The sequence below is a fragment of the Chiloscyllium plagiosum genome, chromosome 36 (genome assembly GCF_004010195.1).
Source record: "Chiloscyllium plagiosum isolate BGI_BamShark_2017 chromosome 36, ASM401019v2, whole genome shotgun sequence".
Taxonomy (NCBI): domain Eukaryota; kingdom Metazoa; phylum Chordata; class Chondrichthyes; order Orectolobiformes; family Hemiscylliidae; genus Chiloscyllium; species Chiloscyllium plagiosum.
In genome coordinates, this window is record NC_057745.1 from 16,063,627 (window position 1) to 16,084,527 (window position 20,901).

At 42.2% G+C, this 20,901-nt stretch overlaps 1 protein-coding gene across 1 annotated transcript in view; it reads right to left on the reverse strand.

The window, feature by feature from the left end:
- Positions 1-20,901, reverse strand: part of LOC122540993 (WD repeat-containing protein 72-like) — a 298,233-nt gene that overhangs the window by 12,226 nt on the left and 265,106 nt on the right. Inside the window, exon 19 of the mRNA XM_043677401.1 lies at positions 2,225-2,323. Within this exon, the coding sequence (XP_043533336.1) occupies positions 2,225-2,323 (99 nt within the window). The remainder of the gene's footprint in view (positions 1-2,224; positions 2,324-20,901) is intronic.

Sequence of the window (20,901 nt, forward strand, 5' to 3'; positions counted from 1 at the left end):
CCTTCTTCACGATCCCTCAAGCCACGCATTACCTCCCTCATCTGTCTTTGCCTAACTTGTGACACAGTTATTATTTCTAGGATTACTACCCTGGGCAGGTGCTGCCTTCAATCTACTCCCTAATAGCTAAAACCGATCCTGCAAGTCCTCCACACTATCCCTGTGTTTTTGGTTCCCTCACCAGCTGTCCCTTTTCCCTTTATTGGGCTGCATGGTGATACAGTGGTACAATGGTTAGCACTGCTACCTCACAGCGCCAGAGATCCCGGTTCAATTCCCTCCACGGGCAACTGTCTGTGTGGAGTTTGCATGTTCTCCCAGTGACTGTGTGGGTTTCCTCCCACAGTCCAAAGATGGGCAGGTTAGGTGAATTGGCCATGCTAAATTGCCTGTAGTGTTAGGTGAAGGGGTAAATGTAGGGGAATGTGTCTGGGTGGGTTGCTCTTCGGAGGGTCGGTGTGGACCTGTTGGGCCTTAGGGACTGTTTCCACGCTGTAAGTAATCTAATCTAATCTTACGTCCCAAGCCTTCGCACAGACCATGTGGGGCTCACGATCTCAGGCTGCAGACTGGACTGGTCTATCCCTATTCCTGATGAAGGGTTTTCACCCGAAATGTCGATTTTCCTGCTCCTTGGATGCTGCCTGCCTGACCTGCTGTGCTTTTCCAGCACCACTCTAATCTAGACTCTGACCTCCAGCATCTGCAGTCCTCACTTTCGCCTGGTCTATCCCTCAAGCTATTGAGTCAGCCACCACCACTACCTCACTCATCTGCCCACCAGCCTCTACTTCCCTCCACCATCACATTCATCACTCCAGCAGCAGCCCAGTGATTAGGAGAGCCTCGATCACGTTTTGGGTCAGTTGACGTTTTCTTCCAAGTTATCTTAATTTCTTGTCACGGGATTGCAAGCCGAGGTGCCGCGATAAATAATTCATGGGGCCTCTTCTTTGCTGCACATCCCCACATATTGCGGGCTGCAGTGCTGACAGCTGTGTCAGGAGAAACAGTGAGGATCTGACATGACAAGCGACTAACAAGTTTCTTTGAGTTTTTTTTTGGGGGGGGGAAAGCAGGAATAAACACACAATGTAGCGAGCACAAAAGTTCAGAAAGCAAAATTTTAAAAAAAGGTTCCCTTTCTTTCCACCCAAATGTTTGTCATGAGCTAATATCCGACCTCTGGTCATTTATGAAGCTGCCACACCCCCTATGTGCTTCACACAAGACTAGTCCTTCACGCCTATCGACAGATCAATACAAGCAATTCTTGGAGAAAACGATGTATCCATGGCAACAAAGCCACATATTCTCTGTGGAAACCAATGAGACCAGTAGAGAAATCTCAAGAGGGTTTCCATTTTACAAGGAAAGACATATTTAGATATGGGAACAGCGACTCAACAAAAAAAAAATTCATTTTGTTTTGCTTTGCTCTTTCACGTCAGCTTCAGAACCTGATGGACACACGGCATTAAACAGACCTTCCATTTTGATGTTACACCAATAAGTGCATAAAATCAAACCACAAGGAGCACACGCACAATTCCCTTCCCACTGCGTACAAATCAGGTTAAAGTTTTAGTGGAAAAAGAAAGAGGGGGCTGGGTGGGATAGAGAGACAAATGTTGAAAGTCAGCAGCCATCACTGCAGCCGTCAAACTCTGCGAGAATCTCGGCCGAGCGGAGTGCGGTGAAAGATAATCCTGCTGCCATGGGTCCAATCTGAGTTTGCAGATGACCTGGGGGACCTGACATGGTTTTCAAACTGCACCCTTTCACCGAAAATTAAATCTCAGCCGGGCTCCTTTGGGATGGATTGGGGAAGTCTTTGCAGCTGCCCCCTGTCAGAATTGGCTGCAAGATTTGGAAATCTCTTTGCTAGTTTGACAGGCCTTAGAGAGGATGAATCAAATATATATATATATATATATATATTTATAAACAGCCCGTATATAAAATAAATGAATCGGGCACAGAGTATATAGGGACTTGAGAAAGCCCAGTTTGCAGAATAGAGGGGAAGCAAAATGGAGAATTGCAAAAACAAATGGTTAGAGATGTAAGTCGCCTTTGACCGTCCAGAATTAGATGTCTACGTTCTGCTGTGCTTTACTGCAGTCGCAGGGACATGAAGATGTCAAGGTGCTCTCTGCTTCCGCAGTCAACCTCATGTCATATTTGTCACTGCATTTCGCATTTATCTTTGAAGGGTTTTCACCTGGACTGTCCGACTCCTCAAAGGCACGTCTGTCAGGCACATCCTCAGGTTCTTGGTGCTTTGCCGGCTCTGGGCTGCTGTCGTGCATGTTGTGTGCAGCTGTCAAAGCAATAAAAAAAAACGTTGAACACACACTTAAAAACATAGTTTCGGCCACCGTTCTCGTGAACAATCCTATCTCTGAAGAATGTGGAGAGAAATAGAGGCCAGTGAACGGTGTGTTTTTAAAATATTCTCAATCAATATCAAAACAAGTAACAGTAGACAATTAAAACAAAATCGAGAAATGCTCTCCACTGAGGGAACATGGAAGATGTTAAGACATCTGTGCGCTTATGGATGTGAATGGACTGTCCTTTTCTCTCATAGATCGTAAGCTTTATAATAATTACTGAGCGGTACATAAAATGATAACATCAGAGTGGACTTGCCATCTAAGTAGCCCCCTTTCTCCTGTAGTATAAATTGCTGTGACTGTTGAAATTTGGCATTCTTGTGTTTGACCTAGTGCAGCCAGGCAAAACTAATTGGCAATGTGGTTCTTTTTTCCAGGAAAATATTGCCATTGTTGCTATAGTTTATGCATCTATGCTTTATTCCTGTCAGTACTAAGGACTCCAATACAAGTGCTGCCTCAAATTTGATTTTACAGATCCTTATAATGACCCCATACCACACCACGGCTGAAACCTGAATGAGTGTTAGATCAGTCATGTCCACTCACATTTCAACTTCAAACTGATTGTAAATTGTGTGCTGATTACGAATGAGATGAACAAGCGCAGTGGTAAGAAGTACAAGGAAACTCTTAACAACTACCTGAGCAAGAAGGAAGGAATGACACATTTTTGTCATAACCATTTAGAACAGGCTTTCTAGGAAATAGCTATGAGATAATTTGTCACACACAAGAGGTGGAAGAGTTGGTCTGATCGCTTTGTGTAGTGACATAACAAATACTTATCTGGAATTAAGTGTCCAATGAGGACTATGAATCCATTGCCAATTGTTGGAAAAACCAATCTGGTTCACTAATGCCATCCTTACCTGGTCTGGCCTACATGTGACTCCAGACCCACAGCAACGTGATTGACTCTTAACCACCCACTGAGCAATTAGGGATGGGTAATGAATGCTGCCTAGCCAGCGACGCCCTCATCCCGTGAAATGAATACAGAAAAAAAATTATTAAAAACCTTCCTACTTGGGGGTGGTTAGCTCAGTTGGCTAGATGTCTGGTTTGCAAAGCAGAATGCTGCCAATAGCATGGCTGAATGTTACCAAGAAGGGTTTTCCATCTCAACCTCTCCCCTCACCTGAGCTGTGGTGACCCTCAGGTTGAATCACTGCCAGTCATCTCTCTCCACTGAGAGAACAGCCCTAAAATAGTGGCCTGGCCAGTGACATCCATCCCTCAAGAATGAATGAATGAATGAATAACAAAAGGGTGACATCAGCGGCTGGAAAGCCTGGAATAATACTACCAAGCCTTGACATGGGAACACTGCTACCTGCAAGTTCCCCTCCATGGCACACACCACCATGTCCTGGGACTATATCACTATTCCAATTCTGTCGTTCGCTCAACTTCCTGGAATTCCCTTCCTAACAAACTGTGGGTGTCACTGCACCGCAAGAACTGCAGTGGCTCAAGATGAACAATTAACGATGGGCAATAAATGCTGGCCTAGCCAGTAACACCCACATCCCATGAGCAAAAGGAGCAAAATGCCAAGGAAACTCAACTTGTTTCTAACAGCAGAAGCACATCATTAATAAGTTGAGACTGTATAAAAATATGAACACAAAAACTAGCGAATGCAATGAATGCCAGCAGTGACATAGATTTGAATATCCTAGGAATGCCAGCCAAAACATTAAAGAACAAAGAACAGTACAGCACAGGAACAGGCCCTTTGGCCCTCCAAGCCTGCACTGACTCAGATTCTCTATCTAAATCTGCCAGCTATTTTCTAAGGATCTGGACACCTCTGCTCCCTGCCCATTCATGTATCTGTCTCGATACATCTTAAGTGACACTATCGTTCCTGCCCCTACCACCTCCGCTGGCAACGCTTTCCAGGCACCCACCATCCTATGCGTGAAGAGCTTTCCACGTATATCTCTCCTAAGCTTTTCCCCTCTCACTTTGAACTCATGACCGCTAGTAATTGAGTCCCTCACTCTGGGAAAAAAGCTTCTTGCTATCCACCCTGTCTACACCTCTCACGATTTTGTAGGCCTCAATCAGGCACCTCCCTCAACCTCTTTCTTTCCAATGAAAATAATCTACTCAACCTCTCCTCATAGCTAGCACCCTCCTTACCAGGCAACATCCTGGTGAACCTTCTTTGCACTCTGTCCAAAGCATCCACGTCCTTTTGGTAATGTGGCAACCAGAACTGTATGCTGTATTCCAAATGTGGCCGAACCAAAGTCTTATACAACTACAACATGACCTGCCAACTCTTGTACTCAATACCCTGTCTGATGAAGGAAACCATGCCATATGCCTCCTTGACCACTCTACTGACCTGTGTTGCCACCTTCAGGGAACAATGGACCTGAACACCCAGATCTCTCTGTACATTAACGTTCCCCAGGACCTTTCCATTTACTGTATAGTTTGCTCTTGAATTGGATATTCCAAAATTTATCACCTTGCATTTATATGGATTGAATCCCATCTGCCATTTCTCTGCCCAACACTCCAATCTATCTATGTTCTGCTGTATTCTCTGCCAGTCCTCTTGACTAGTATGGTTACCTAGTATGGTGACAAAATGTCTGAAAATGAACCTTCCAGCTCAGCAAGCAAACCTACATCCAGAACCTCAACCTGAGCTACACATCTTCTCAAAATTCATTAGTCCTCTTCACTATCTGTTACTCCACCAATCTTAGTGTCATCCACAAACTTGTTAATGAGGCAACCTACACCTTCTTCCAAATCATTTATGTATATCACAAGCAATAGTGATCCCAGCATGGATCCCTATGGAACACCACTGATCATAGATCTCCATTTTGAGAAGCATCCTTCCACTACTACTCTCTGTCTCCTGTTGCCCAACCAGTTCTCTAGCCGTCTAGCTAGAACACCCTGGACTCCATGCGACTTTACCTTTTTCATCAGCCTACCATGGGTAACCTTATTAAACGCCTTGCTAAAGTCCATGTATATGACATCTACATCCCTTCCCTCATCAATCAATTTTTTCGCCTCTTCAAAGAATTCTATTAGGTTTGGAAGACATGACCTTCCCTGCACAAAACCATGCTGCCTATCACTGATAAGCCCATTTTCTTCCAAATGGGTATATATCCTAAGCCTTTGTATCTTCTCCAGAAGCTTTCCTACCACTGATGTCAGGCTGACAGGTCTGTAATTGCCTGGATTATCCCTGCTATCCTTCTTAAACAAGGGGACAATGTTAGCAATTCTCCACTCCTCTGGGACCTCCCCTGTGTTCCAGGGAGCTGCAAAGATATCTGTTAAAGCCACAGCTAATTCCTCTTTCGCTTCCCCCATCAACCTGGGATAGATCTCATTTGGACCTTAATGCCACCTTAATGCCTTTTCGAATACATAACACTTCCTCCCTCCTTATACTGACCTGACCTAGAGTAATCAAAGACCTATCCCTAACCTCAACATCCGCCATATCCCTCTCCTTGGTTAAGACTGACACAAAGTACTCATTAAGAATCTCACCTATTTTCTCTGACTCCATGCATATCTTTTCTCCTTTGTCCTTGAGTGGGCCAACCCTTTCCCTAGTTACCCTCTTGCTCCTTATATATGAATAAAAGGTTTTGGGGTTTTCCTTAACCCTGCTCACCAAGGATATATTTTTAGCCCTCTTAATTCCTCGTCTCAGATTGGTCCCTTATTCCCGATATTAGAATAGATTAGATTACTTACTTACAGTGTGGAAACAGGCCCTTCGGCCCAACAAGTCCACACCGACCCGCCGAAGCGCAACCCACCCAGACCCATTCCCCTACATTTACCCCTTCACCTACCACTATGGGCAATTTAGCATGGCCAATCCACCTAACCTGCACATTGTTGGATTGTGGGAGGAAACCGGAGCACCCCGAGGAAACCCACGCAGACATGGGGAGAGTGTACAAACTCCACACAGAGAGAGTTGCCTGATTCTTCCAAAGCTTCATCTATCATCAGGCCCTAGACCTTATGCATCCTTTTTCCTCTTAGCTAGTCTCACAATTTCACTGGTCATCCATGGTTCACTAATCTTGCCATTTCTATCTCACAGGAACAGATCTCTCCTGAACTCTAATCAACCTCTCTTTAAAAGCCTCACACATATCGAATGCGGATTTCCCTTCAAACAGCTGCTCCCAATCTATATTGCCAAACTTTGGTATAGTTGGCCTTCCTGCAAATGTAACACTATTCCTTTATTTCCACTCTTGTCTTTGTCCATGTGTATTCTAAAACTGAAGGAATTGTGATCAAGTACAGGCACACTATCCGATGTTTGGGATATAAGGAAGGCGTGGTCCATGCAGCCACATGGTGATCTCCAGAAAACAGCATCAATAATAGATGTCTTTATGTAGTTTAAAGGATACTTGGTCACCTGCAATAACGCTTGCCATCTTCAAAGAGGAACCAATATGCTCATATATACTCTCAAGCTTGTTTTTGTGGTAGAATATTTTGGTACACAACCGTGTTACTTTGATGAAACGTAGAAACACAAGGAGTAAGGATCACACTAACCATTTGTCATTACCTTTTAGGAGAAAATCGACCAAGTCAATTTGCAATTGACTGAGTAGACTACTGACTTGCAATTAATTTAGTAGCACTGAATCAATGTCATTGGGGACATCGCCTGTTTGCCACTTGTAGTGAAACTATTAGCAAGTTCTTTGTACACACATTTAAAACTCTGCTGCAATTCGAGAGCAGAAGAAACCTTTTTTGGTGGTATGGATGCTAACAATACCGGTTTTCTGGAACATAAGAAAGACCAATGTTGTATAACAATCGTGCCAATTGTACAATCTTCAGTCTGGGGCAAACCTACAAATTTCATTCATTTTAGACTATATGCTCTTGGTAAAAATACTTCCATCATAACTGTATAGAACATCCAGGATTAGCAATATAGTCTACCAGCAGCATTTCACATTGTTCCCAATTTCAAGTGCTTGTGGCTTGTTATTTGATTGTACCCTGTAGTGCAGCATTAAATATTGGAAAATTTCTAACACACTGTTGGCAAACAAGACTCCCCACTGCAAACATGCATTCAAGATATCGACTTCCTTGAAGTAGACCCTGAAAACGGATTTCTATTCCAGGACTATGCACCCATGGATTAATGTAAAAAAGGTAACTGTAAAGGAAACATAATATCAAATACTGCTAAGCAAACAGCTTTATTCATCTACAACTAAAATGAGTATATCACAATGAAAATAACTAATAAACATTTTATCAGGGATATAACTAAAATAAAACTGAATAAAAGGTGACTAAGGTAGAAACTCCGCTGACCAGAATCTGAATTTCAATTCAATGTAACAGGAAAAAAAAGTCAATATATAGCAACGTTTTATCTTATGTGCTATTGCATTCAGAATTAACTAACTTATAATAAGCCACTCTTTTTCATACCTCAAATCAGTGCAAGCATCCTTTCTCAATCCTACTGAATGAGCAGACAGATTTGCAACTGAAAACTTAAAACCTCACTTTCAAAAGATCAGTTACCATTGTATTGACACAAACAGTTTGTTTCAGAGTTGACATTAATGATGACAAATTACACTACAGTGAATTAAAATGAATCTACACAAGGAATACAATGTACTTGATCTCTTCAGAGTCAATTTTAAATGGGATCTACCATTCTTGAGTACATTAAAATGCAGATAAACAACTAATCAAATCCATTTAGCTATTCAAAGGAGTCATTTCAAAATAAAGTCACAGTAAACTGGAGTGTGAAATTGTCCTAATTGAGGGAGGTTAATATTCATTAGTTTTCAACTTGTTCAAGGTATCAGCTTTTCCCTTGCAAGCAGGGCTGCTGTGCTGGCATCAGGTGGGACATATAGGGGGCCAAGGGCTATCTTTGGAGAGAATTCCAGAGGTGGTCCAGAAACTGGCTAGAGGTCACCAAGCTGAGAAACCTTGGTTAAGCAAACAGAAATATTCATGAAATAGGTCAGTGTCAGTTGATAATTGGGTGTCTCTATGATTCAGAAGCACTGATCTCCAAAATGCCAATCTGAAGTAAAACAGAAGTCCCCGTAAACAGCAATTCTCCAGAGACTAGCACAAACGTAATCACATTCAAGCTATGATTTTGTTTCATTAATACATGGGATGTGGGTAATGTTGGCTCAATCAACATTTATTGCCCATTCCTGATTTCCCTTGAGAAGGTGGTATTGAGCTGCCTTCTTGAACTGTTGTCATCCATTTGGTGCAGATACCTCCTTAACGCTGTTAGATAGGGAGCTCCAGGGTTTTAACCCAGCAACGCTGAAGGATATATTTCCAAGCGAGGATTTTGAATGGCTTGGCAGTGCTGGTGTGTCTATATATCCGCTACCCTGGCCCTGCCGGATAGAAATTATTGTAGTTTTGGATGGTGCTGTCTAAGGAGTCCGAGGTGAATTTCTGCAGTACCTCTGCAAAGGGTACACTACTGCTGCTGAGTGTTGGTGCTAGAGTTGTGAATGTGGAGATTGTGGATGTAGTGCAAGTTGCTTTAACCTGGATGGTGCAAAGCTTCCAGAGTGTTGTTGCAGCTGCATTCATCCAAACATTTGGACAGTATTTCATCACATTCCTGACTTATGTTTTGAAGATGGTGGATAGGCTTTGGAAAATCAGGAGTCTAATTATTCACTGCAGGATTCCTAGCCTCTGACCTGTTCTTGTAGCCACTGTATTTATATAGCTAGTCCAGTCCAGCTTCTGAGAATGGTAACTCCTGGAATGTTGGGGGGTGCAGGAGTCAGAGGTAGTAATGCCATTGAATGTCAAGGGACAATGATTAGATTCTCTTTTGATAAAGACGGTAATTACCTGGCATCTATGTGGTGTTAAAATTACTTACCACTTGTATTATCCAGGCCTTGCTGCTTTTGAACATGAACTGCTTCAGTATCTGAGGAGTCGTGAATGGTGCTGAACATTGTGCAATCATTGACGAGCATCCCCACTTCTGATGTTATGATGGAGGGAAGGTCATTGAAAAGCAGCTGAAGATGGTTGGGCCAAGGACGCTATGCTGAGGAACCCCTGCAGAGACGTCCTGGAGCCGAGATGACTGACTTCCCACAAACACAAGCACCTTCCTATGTGCCAGGTATGAGTCCAACTAATGAAGACGTTTTCCTCTGATTCCACTGACTCGAGTTTGGCTATGAGCTCCTTGATACCATGTATGGTCAAATGCAGTCACCCTAACTTCATATCCGGAATTCAGCTCTATTGTCCAGGGTTGAATCAAGACTGTAATGAGGTCAGGAGCTGAGCCGCCCTGGTGTAATCCAAACTGAGCATCACTCAGCAGGTTATTGCTGAGCAGTGCTGTTGATGACTCTTTCATCACTTTACTGATGATTGAGAGTAGACTGATGGGCTGGAAATTGGCTGGGTTGGATTTGTTTTGTTTTTTATGTACAGAACATAATTGGGCATTTTTCCACTTTGTTGGGAAGATACCAGCGTTGTAACTTTACTGGAACAGCTTGGTTACGAGGAAGATTGTAATTGTGTAGCCAAGTATTTTGCACTGAAAACATTCCCCAATACTGAACTTCTTTGAAGAGTTTGAAATACAGTTTGGAAATGTAGGTGAACAAAACTGGATGGTTAACAATACATCAAGTCAAAATTTGCTTGTGGTTAAATTATGAAAGAAATTATTTAAATAGTTAGTTTTTTTTTTCAAATGTAGTCTAGTCAATTCATCCACAGTGATGTAAACAAAAAACAAAGAACAATACTGTACAAGAGCAGGCCCTTTGACCCTCCAACCTGCGCCAACACATGATGCCATTCTAAATTAAAAACCATTTGCCTCTACACTAACTGTATCCCCCTATTCTCTGCCTATTCATATATATGACAAAAAGCTTCTTAAAAATTGCTATTGTATTTGCCTCTCACACCTCCTCAGGTAGCGCATTCCCAGGCACTTACCACCTTCTGTTTAAAAAAACCCATCTCCCACATCTATTTTAAACTTACCCCTATCATCTTCAACCTATGTCTGCTAGTAATAGACATTTTGAGCCAGGGAAAAAGACTCCAACTATCCACGCGTCTGATAATTTTGTCAACTTCCATCAGGTCATCACTCTTCCTTTGACATTCAAGTGAAAATAAACAAAGTCTGTTCAAACTCTCCTCACAGTTAATATCCTCCAAACCAGGTAACATCCTGGTAAACTGTTTCTGCAGTCTCTCCAAAGTCTCCACACCTTTCTGGTAGTATAGCAACCAGAACAGTGCATAATACTTCAAATGTAGCCTAACTGAAGTTCTACACAGTTGCAACATGACTTGCCAATTTTTATACTCTATGTCCCAACTAATGAAAGCAAGCTTGCCATATGTCTCCTTGACCACCTTACCCACTTGTGTTGCCACATTCAAGGAGCTGTTGACCAGTATACTTAGATCCCTCTGGATGTTGATGCTATGAAGACTCCTGCTATTTACTGTATAGTTTCCTCCCACATTAGATCGCCCAAATGCATCACCTCACATTTGTCTGCATTTAACTTCATCTGTCATTTCTCTGCCCAAGTCTCCAGCCTATCTTTTTGTATCCTCTGATAATCCTCCTCACTATCCACAGCTCCCCCACTCTATGTGTTGTCCACAAACTTACTTGTTAGGCCACCTACAATCTCTGCCAAATCATTTATATATATATTACAAACAACTGGGCTCCCAGCACTGACCTCAATAGAAGACCACTGGTTACAGATCTCCAGTCAGAAAAATGCCCTTCCAGAGCTACTCTCTGTCTTCTATGACTAGGTCAGTTCTGTGTTCATCTTACCAACTAACCACAGATCCCGTGTGACTTCACCTTTTGTATCACCCTGCCATGAGTGACCTTGTCAAAGGCCTTGCTAAAAATTCATATAGCTAACATCCACTGCCCTGCTCTCATCAATCGTCTTTGTCACTTCCTCAAAAAAGCTCATCAAGTTTGTGATACACCACCTTCCCTTCACAAAGCCATGTTGCCTATGGTTAATAAGACCAGATTTTTTACAAATATGAGTAAATCCTATTCCTAAGAGTCTTCTCTGATCAGTTCCTCCCACTGATATCATATTCTCCAGCTTTTAATTTCCCAGATTATCTCTTTGTCCTTCTTAAACAAAATAACAATGTTGTCTAATTCCAGTCCTCTGGGTCTTCTCCTGTGACTAAAGAGAATGCAGTTTCCTCACCTGCCTCTCTTAGCATTCTAGGATAGATCACACCAGGCACTGGGGACTTAATCTAGCTTAATGCTTCTCAAAGTGCCAAACATCTCCTCCTTTTTTATGTTAACATGCCCTAGAATGCCAACATACCCCTCCCAAAGCATGCAAGATTCCTTTTTCTTAACATCACAAATTAAAAAAGGGTCATTCTATCAATCCCATGTTCAACCAATTTGAGAACTCTAAGGTAAATTATTAAGGTGAATCTAAATTTCCCCATGTTCAGAAACAAAGCCCCTCAGAAACTTGTGCCAATCTCCTACACTTCCTTCCTTTTTGTATGTCAAATAAATAATGACTTCACTAAGATTTGGAATAACCATTACAGTGCTTTTTCATGACTTAAATTAATTTCCATCACTGCAGTTGCTCCAACAAAAGATGTAACAATTTTATTCTAAATCAAAACTCATATCCACCTACAACATGACTCAATAGTTTACAATGGAGATTCACGTTGCTGGGTGCTTTCAATCTCAGCTTGACAACAGTGCTGATAAATGTCAGTGTACCTGGTCAAGGTCTGTAAACAGTAGAAACTTTTGGCAATTTGATTATCATAACAACAGTGGAATACTCAAAATATACGTACAGTACTACAGATCTTCCATCAATCTGATGCACAAATATAGTTCAGGCAACATAACTTGCTTAGATTCCCTACAGTGTGGAAACAGGCCCTTCGGCCCAACCAGTCCACACCGACCCTCCAAAGAGTAACCCACCCAGACCCATTTCCCCTCTGACTAATGCACCTAACACTATGGGCAATTTAGCATGGCCAATTCACCTAACCTGCACATCTTTGGACTGTGGGAGGAAACCGGAGCACCTGGAGGAAACCCACGCAGACACGAGGAGAATGTGCAAACTCCACACAGACAGTCACCTCAGGCTGGAATCGAACCTGGGACCCTGGTGCTGTGAGGCAGCAGTGCTAACCACTGAGCCACCTGAGCCATCCTGAGAACAAATATATTCCAATTCAGGTTTCAGAAGTCAGATGGCAACAATGATAAAAAAAATGATCTTAACGGCAGAAAGACAATTTACTGATAATTAGCAGTTGAATGTTGATGCAGATAAGCGCAGCCATGTACAGACCCTTGAGATAGTGAGAGTTTAGAAACAGACAGCAGAGGTGTGAGAATTCAAACTTTGGAGAGAAAGAGGAGAAGGAAGGAAGAATTTCAGAATGACTTAGCTCAATTGCCTCCTTTGTGTTGTAAAATCCTAGATTCCTCAAAATTAACACAGCACATTTTTGAACTTTGAATTCTATTTAAAAAGTGGTGCAGATCTCAAAGAAGAAAGCTTTGCGAACCGCCCTCAGAGGGGTGTTATGACTGAGGGAAGGCTGAGATAAAATGTATATGGAATACTGTATTGTTCTGTTTTCTGAAGGAAAGTCAGGCAGCATGAAAGTGTTGAAACTGTAAAACTAGTGAAGAACAAGAAAACATTCCCCTTCTCAAAAGTTGCTCTCCTAACGGCTCACCTGAACATGGATACATGAACTATATGCCGAGAGAAGCCATTGGAGGTGCAGGAACTGACTTCAAGTGTTAATGATGAACGGCTGAGGATCCTGGGATTGTATTCATTAGAGTTTAGTAGGTTGTGGGGAGATCTAATAGAAACTTACAAGATAATGCAAGAAAGGGTGGATGCTGGGAATTTGTTTCCATTAGGCGGGGAGACTAGGACCCATGGGCAGAGCCTTAGAATTAGAGAGGGTCAATTTAGAATGGAAATGAGGAGACATTTCTTCAGCCAGAGAGTGGTGGGCCTGTGGAATTCATTGCCACGGAGCGCAGTGGAGGCCGGGACGTTAAATGTCTTCAAGGCAGAGATTGATAAATTCTTGATCTCGCAAGGAATTAAGGGAGATGGAGAGAGTGCAGCTAAGTGGAGTTGAAATGCCCTTGGATGCTGCCTGACCTGCTGCATTTTTCCAGCAACACATTTTCAGCTTTGAAATGCCCATCAGCCATGATTAAATGGCAGAGTGGACTCGATGGGCCAAATGGCCTTATTTCCACTCCTATGTCTTATGGTCTTATGGTTAATCTCCTTTCTTTGGCAACAGAGAATTCAAGCAACAGACTCCAATGATACACCACAGAGACTTAGAGGGACCCTCTCCTCAAAGTATTCTTTTGTCATGTAAGTACTTGTCCTAATCTTGGTCTCTGTAATCTTTAATTAATAACTTCATTCATAAAGATCATTTAGTAATAGTTTGAAATAAATTAAGCTTTAACCTGTTTACAGAAGAAACTTGACTGCTGATTTGTTTGAACTTCAGGCTTTACAAATTAAAAGGTACAAGGGGCCTATAAGACCTGTATTAATCTTATAGTTCATTGCTCGTGTGGTGGGCACATTTAGTGGTCATGATAGACACAAACTGGAAGTTGTAGGATTCTGGTGGCAGGAAGGGAACAGGCTTTCCCTGGGATAAGTAGAGGTATAAATGACCAGAGTGAACACTGTGCCAGTTTTACGAAGTTTTTTGTTTGTAGCCTATTTTGATTAGTCCATAAAGAGGCCCTTGGAAAGCTATTCAGAAAAGCCAGTGTCTGCTGACACCCAGTGTCCCTTGTGGCTGCTTCAGAAAAATGGCTGCAGGAATTTAAGTTTTATGATGCTATAAATATGCCTTCAGGCCCACACATGACATTAACCCATTACTTTGTGCACATAACTTTATGAGACAACTTTATCATTATTATGCATAGCATTTTATCATGTACAATAAGAAACGCACCAGTGTTGGGAGTGGGCAAGTGCACGTATGGTGGATTGAAAGGAATTATCCTAAACATTTACAAAATATATTTTAGACTTTAGTCTGAGTATTGCATCAGTTTTGGGCTCCACATTTCAGGCTGAATGTCAGAGCCTTGTGGAGGACAATGTCGAGAGGTAATACCAGAAAGCTTTCAGTTACAGATGAGGGAAACTTTTTCTCCTCACAGAAGGGAAGGTCAAGGGGGATTTCAGAGTTCAGCATTATGAAGGGTCTTGACACAACAAATAAGGAGGGACTTTATCCACTGGCAGAGAGATTGGTATGGAAAGGACACAGGCTTCAAAGAATTGGCAAATATACCAGATGGAGCTGACAATATATTTTAAAATGTAGCAAGTTATGATCTGGAATGTGCTGTCTATGAGGGTAGTAGAAGAAGATTCAATTGAAACTTTCAACAGGGAATCGGATGGATAATAAACAGGAAACGTTTGCAAGCGAAAGGATAAACAGCAGAACAGCAGGACTAATTGGACAAGTCTTTCAAACAGCCGTCACAGGTTAGTACACTCCATACTGTGTGACAGCATTCTTTGAAATTTAAAGAGATGGAAATAGGGAAAGATCAACATGCCTGAATAATACCAAGACCTCCACCATAGGCAGGGCAAGAACTCAGGGCCCAAATTCATCCCAACCAGAACAGGAATTGAACCTCATGCTGTTGGCATCAATCTGATTCACACTGGCCTTCTTGCCAACTGAGACAAACTGCCCAAACCCGAGTGAAATTCCTCGTGGAATCTTTAAATGTACCTTCCCAGGTCTTCTTTGGATGACACGGTCCTCCTTTCACATCTGATAGTATCCTTTCAACTGCTACTCTGGCAAGGCAAACAGCTGAGAGGTGAAAAACTGCTTTTCATCATTTATATAAAGAGTTTGGATGTGAACATAGGAGGTATGGTTAGTAAGTTCGCTAGTGACACCAAAATCGGAGGTGTGGTGGACAGCAAAGAAGGTTACCTCAAAGTACAACGGGATCTTGATCAGATGTGCCAATGGCCTGAGGAGTGGCAGATGGAGTTTAATTTAGATAAATGAGGTGCTGCATTTTGGAAAGGCAAATTAGGACAGGACTGACACACTTATTAAGCCACTATTGGAATACTATGTGCAATTCTGGTCTCTCTGCTATAGGAAGGATGTCGTGAAACTTGAAAGGGTTCAGAAAAGATGTACAAATGTGTTGTCAGGGTTGGAGGGAGAAGTTGAATAGACTGAGGCTCTTTTCCCGGGAGTGTCAGAGGCTCAAGAGTGACCTTACAGGGGTTTATAAAATCATGACGGACAGGGTAAGTAGACAAGGACATTTCCCAGGGTGGGCATGTCCAAAGCTGGAGGGCATAGCTTTAAGGTGAGAGGGACAAGATAGAAAAGGGACCTAAATGGCAACTTTTTCTCACAGAGGGTGGTGTGTGTATGGAATGAGCTGCCAGAGGAAGTGGCGGAGGCTAGTACATTTACAACATTTACAAGACATCTAGGTGGGTTTATGAATAGAAAGGGTTTAGAGGGACATGGGCCAAATGCTGGCAAATGGGACTAAATTAATTCAAGGTATCTGGTTGGCAAGGACGAGTTGGACTGAGAGGCCTGTTTCCATGCTGTACATCTCTATGACATTAAATATGTATCCTTTCATCCTCAGTGATCTCTCTGTCCTGTCTCTGCCTCTGGTCAATCATGTCTAACACTCAGTGATGATTTCTCTCCAAATGATGGCCAGGACCTTACGTAGATAATGCTGATTGGAAGATTCCCCAAAAGACTACAACTTCAATTCAAACTAATGCTTTCACTTTAAAAAATGTTTCCTATTGAGATTATAGCACATTCTTCCGCAGTATCCTTGATTTAAATCCAAAACAGTTCAACAACTGATGATAAGCGGTTAGCACTGCTGCCTCACACTACCAAGACTCAGGTTTGATTCCAGCCTCAAGCGACTGTCTGTGTGGAGTTTGCACATTCTCCCCCCTGTGTCTGCATGGGTTTCTTCCCACAGTACAATCACGTGCATGATGTGGAGGTGCTGGTGTTGGACTGGGTGGAAGTCACACAACACCAGGTTGTAGTTCAATAGTCATAGAATTTTTGAGATCTATAGCATGGAAACAGACCCTTCTGTCCAACTCGTCCCTGCCGACTAGATATTCTAACCTAATCTAGTCCCATTTGCCAGCATTTGGCCCATATCCTTCTAAACCTTTCCTATTCATATACCCATTCAGATGCCTTTTAAATGTTGTAATTCTACTAGCCTCCACCACTTTCTTTGGCAGCTCATTCCATACACACACCACCCCTGTGTGGAAATGTTGCTCCTTAGGTTCCTTTCATATCTTTTCCATTTCTAGTTCTGGACTTATCTTTTTACCCTCTCCATGCCCCTCTTGATTTTATAAACCTCTATAAGGTCACCCCAAACCTCTCATGCTCCAGACAAAACAGCCTCAGTCCAATCAGCCTCTGCCTATTGTTCAACCCCTCCAACTCGAGCAACATTGTTGCAAATCTTTTCTGAACCCTTTCAAGTTTCACAACATCGTTCCGAAAGGAGGGAGACCAGAATTGCGCACAATACTTCAGAGGTGGCCTAAGCAATATCCTGTACAGCCGCAACATGACCTCCCAACTTCTATATTCAATGCATTGATCAATAAGGGCAAACATGCCAAATGCCTTCTTCACTATCCTATTGACCTGTGACTCCACTTTCAAGGAATGATGAACTTGCACTCCAAAGTCTCTTTGTTTAGCAACACTCCCAAGGACCTTACCATTAAGTGTATAAGTCTTGCCCTGATTCGCCTTTCAAAAATGCAGCACCTCCCATTTATCTAAATTAAAACTCCATCTGCCACTCCTCAACCCATTGGCCCATCTGATCAAGATCCCATTGTAATCTGAGGTAACCTTCTTTGCTGTCCAATACACCTCCAATTTTGGTGTCATCTGCAAACTTCCTAACTATATCTCTTATGCTCACATCCAAATCATTTATATAAATGACAAAAAGTAGTGGAGTCAGCACCGATCCTTGTGACACTCCATTGATCACAGGCCTCCAGTCTGAAAATCAACCCTCCACCTCCACCCTCTGTCTTCAAACTTTGAGCCAGTTCTGTATCCAAATAGCTAGTTCCCAATAGCTTTTATTACATGTGATCTAACCTTGCTAACCAGTCTACCATGAGGAACTTTATTCAACACCATACTGACGTCTATATAGATCACATCCACCACTTTATCCTCATTAATCCTCTTTGTTACTCCTTCAAAAAAACTCAATCAAGCTGGTGAGACATGATTTACCACGCACAAAGCCATGTTGACAATCCCTAATCCTTGCCTTTCCAAATATGTGTAAATCCTGTCCCTCAGAATTCCCTCCAACAATTTGCCCACCGCTGACGTCAGGTTCCTTGGTGTATAGTTCCCTGGCTTTTCCTTATCACCTTTCTTAAATACTGGCACCACGTTAGCCAACCTCCAGTCCTCCTGCACCTCGCCTGTGACTATTGATGATACAAATATTTCAGCAAGGGGCCTAGTAATCACTTCCCTAGCTTCCCACAGAGTTCAGAGGTACACCTGATCAGGTCTTGGGGATTTATCCACCTTTGTGCATTTTAAGACATCTAGCACTTCCTCCTCTGAAAGATGGATATTTTTCAAGATGTCACTATTTACTATTTCACCATGCTCTATATTTTCCATATCCGTCTCCTCAGCAAACATTGATGCAAAATGCTCGTTTAGTATCTTCCCCATCTCCTGTGGTTCCACATGTAGGTGCCTTGCTGATCTTTGAGGGGTTCTATTCTCTTCCTAGTTACCCTTTTGTCATTAATGTATTTATAAAACCCCTTTGTATTCTCCTTAACCCTATTTACCAAAGCTATCTCTTGTCCCCTTTTTTCCCTCCTGATTTCCCTTTTATACTCTTCTAAGGATTCACTAGATCTCTGCTGTCTACACCTGACATATGCTTCCTTCTTTTTCTTAACTAAAAAACCTCAATTTTTCTAGTCATCCAGCATTCCCTATACCTACCAGCCTTTCCTTTCATCCTAACAGGTATCTACTGGCTCTGGACTCTCGTTATCTCATTTTTGAAGGCTTCCCATTTTATACCCATCCCTTTACCTGTGAACATCTGCCCCAATCAGCTTTCGAAAGTTCTTGCTTCATATTGTCCAAACTGGCCATCCTCCAATTTAGAACTTCAGCTTTTAGATCCGGTCTATTCTGTTCCATCACTATTTTAACACTAATAAGATTATGGTCACTAGCCCCAAAGTGTTCCCCCACTGACAACTCAGTCACCTCTCTGCCTTATTTCCCAAGAGAAGGTCAAGTTTTGCACCTTCTCTAGTAGGAATATCCACATACTGAATCTGAAAATTTCTTTGTAAACACTTAACAAATTCCTCTCCATCTAAACCCTTAACACTATGGCAGTCCCAATCTATGTTTGGAAAGTTAAAATCCCCTACTATAACCATCCTATTATTCTTACAGATAACTGAGATCTCCTTACAAATTTGTTTCTCAATTTCCCACTGACTAATGGGGTGGAAAGGGGTGGGGGTCTATAGTACAATCCTAATAAGGTAATCATCCATTTCTTATTTCTCAGTTCCATCCAAATAACTTTCCTGGACATATTCCCAGGTATATCTTCCCTCAGTACAGGTGTAATGCTATCCTTTATCAGAAACACCAGTCCCTCTCCGCTCTTGTCCTCATTTCTATCCTTCCTGTAGCACTTATACCCTGGAACACGAAGAGCCACGTTTCTGTAATTGCTAATGATATCCCTGTGCCATGTTCCTAATCATGCCCTGAGTTCATCTGCTACCCTGTTAGGCTTCTTGCCTTGAAATAAATGCAGTCTAATTTATCCGTCTTACCTTGTTCTCTGCTTTGTTCCTGCCTGCCCTGACTGTTTGACTTGCAACTTTTCCCTACGCATCAGTCTCAAACTGATCTCTTTCTTCACTATCTCCCTGGGTCCCATCTCCCTTCCCCTTACTAATTAGCTTAAATCCTATCAATCAGCTCTAGCAAATCTCCCCGCCAGTATATTAGTCCCCTTCCAAGTTAGGTGCAATCTGTCCTTCTTATGTAGGCAACTTCTACCCAGAAGAGATTCAAATGATTCAAAAATATCTATACCTAATTGTTGCTTGTGACAAGAAGGTCAAGTATCAAGGAATATGAATTTTAATAAAAAGATATATGGAAATCAGAAGCTAAATCAGGCATAATCTATCCAAAAACCCTTCTCCCCTATACCAGCTCCTCAGCCACGTATTCATCTGCTCTATCCTCCTATTCCTACCCTCACTAGCTCATAGCACTTGGAGTAATTCAGATATTACTACCCTCAAGAACCTCCTTTTTAAATTCCTGCCTAACGTCCTACATTCTCTCCTCAGAACCTTGTCCTTTTCCCTTCCAATGTTGTTAGTTCCAATGTGTACAATGACATCCTGCTGGTCCCTCTCCCCTTTGAAAACATTCTGTACCCTCTCTGAGATATCCAGGGAGGCCACACACCATTCTGATTTTTCACTGCCAGCTGCAGAAACGTCTGACTGTGCCTCTGACTAGACAGTTCTCTATCACAGTTAATCGTTTGGGACTTAGTATATCCTTCATTACATTAGAGCTATTCTTGGTACCAGAAACTTGGCTGTCAGGGCTATATTCCCCTGAGAGTCCATCACCCCTCCATTTTCCAGAACAGCATACTTGTTTGAAATGGGGATAGCCACAGGAGACTCCTGCACTACCTGCGTCCCTCACCTACCTTTCCTGGAGGTAACCTATCTACCCGACTAAATGTTTGGTTTATCTCCCTCCTTGCAACTGCCATCCATCACACCCCCAGCTATTGTAAATTCCGAATTGCCTCTAACTGCCACTACAACCAATCCATGCAATCCGATAGGACTCGCAACCAAGCATACTTCCTGCATAATCATCAATAATATGGAAACTCTCCCTAATCTCCCATATCTAACAGGAAGAGGATATCACTCTACTACAGGCCATCTTTACTCCTTCACCATCTACAGACCCAGAAAACAGCACAATCTTACTGCTCTAAAACACTGCTCCAGGCTAATTTAGTACCTATGTTTAATTATTTTTAAAGTTTTATCAAGAGAAAGATCTCATTAAAAACATAATCAAAAAGAACACACTCTACTCACTATGTAGATTTACAAAAACAAACTAGCCACTTAGTTGCTCTCCTGCTGTGATCTTCCCACACAGGTTTCTTCAAGGTCAGCTGTAAATTTCGCTGCTTTTTATTTTTCTTTGACAAACTCCAATGTCTAGA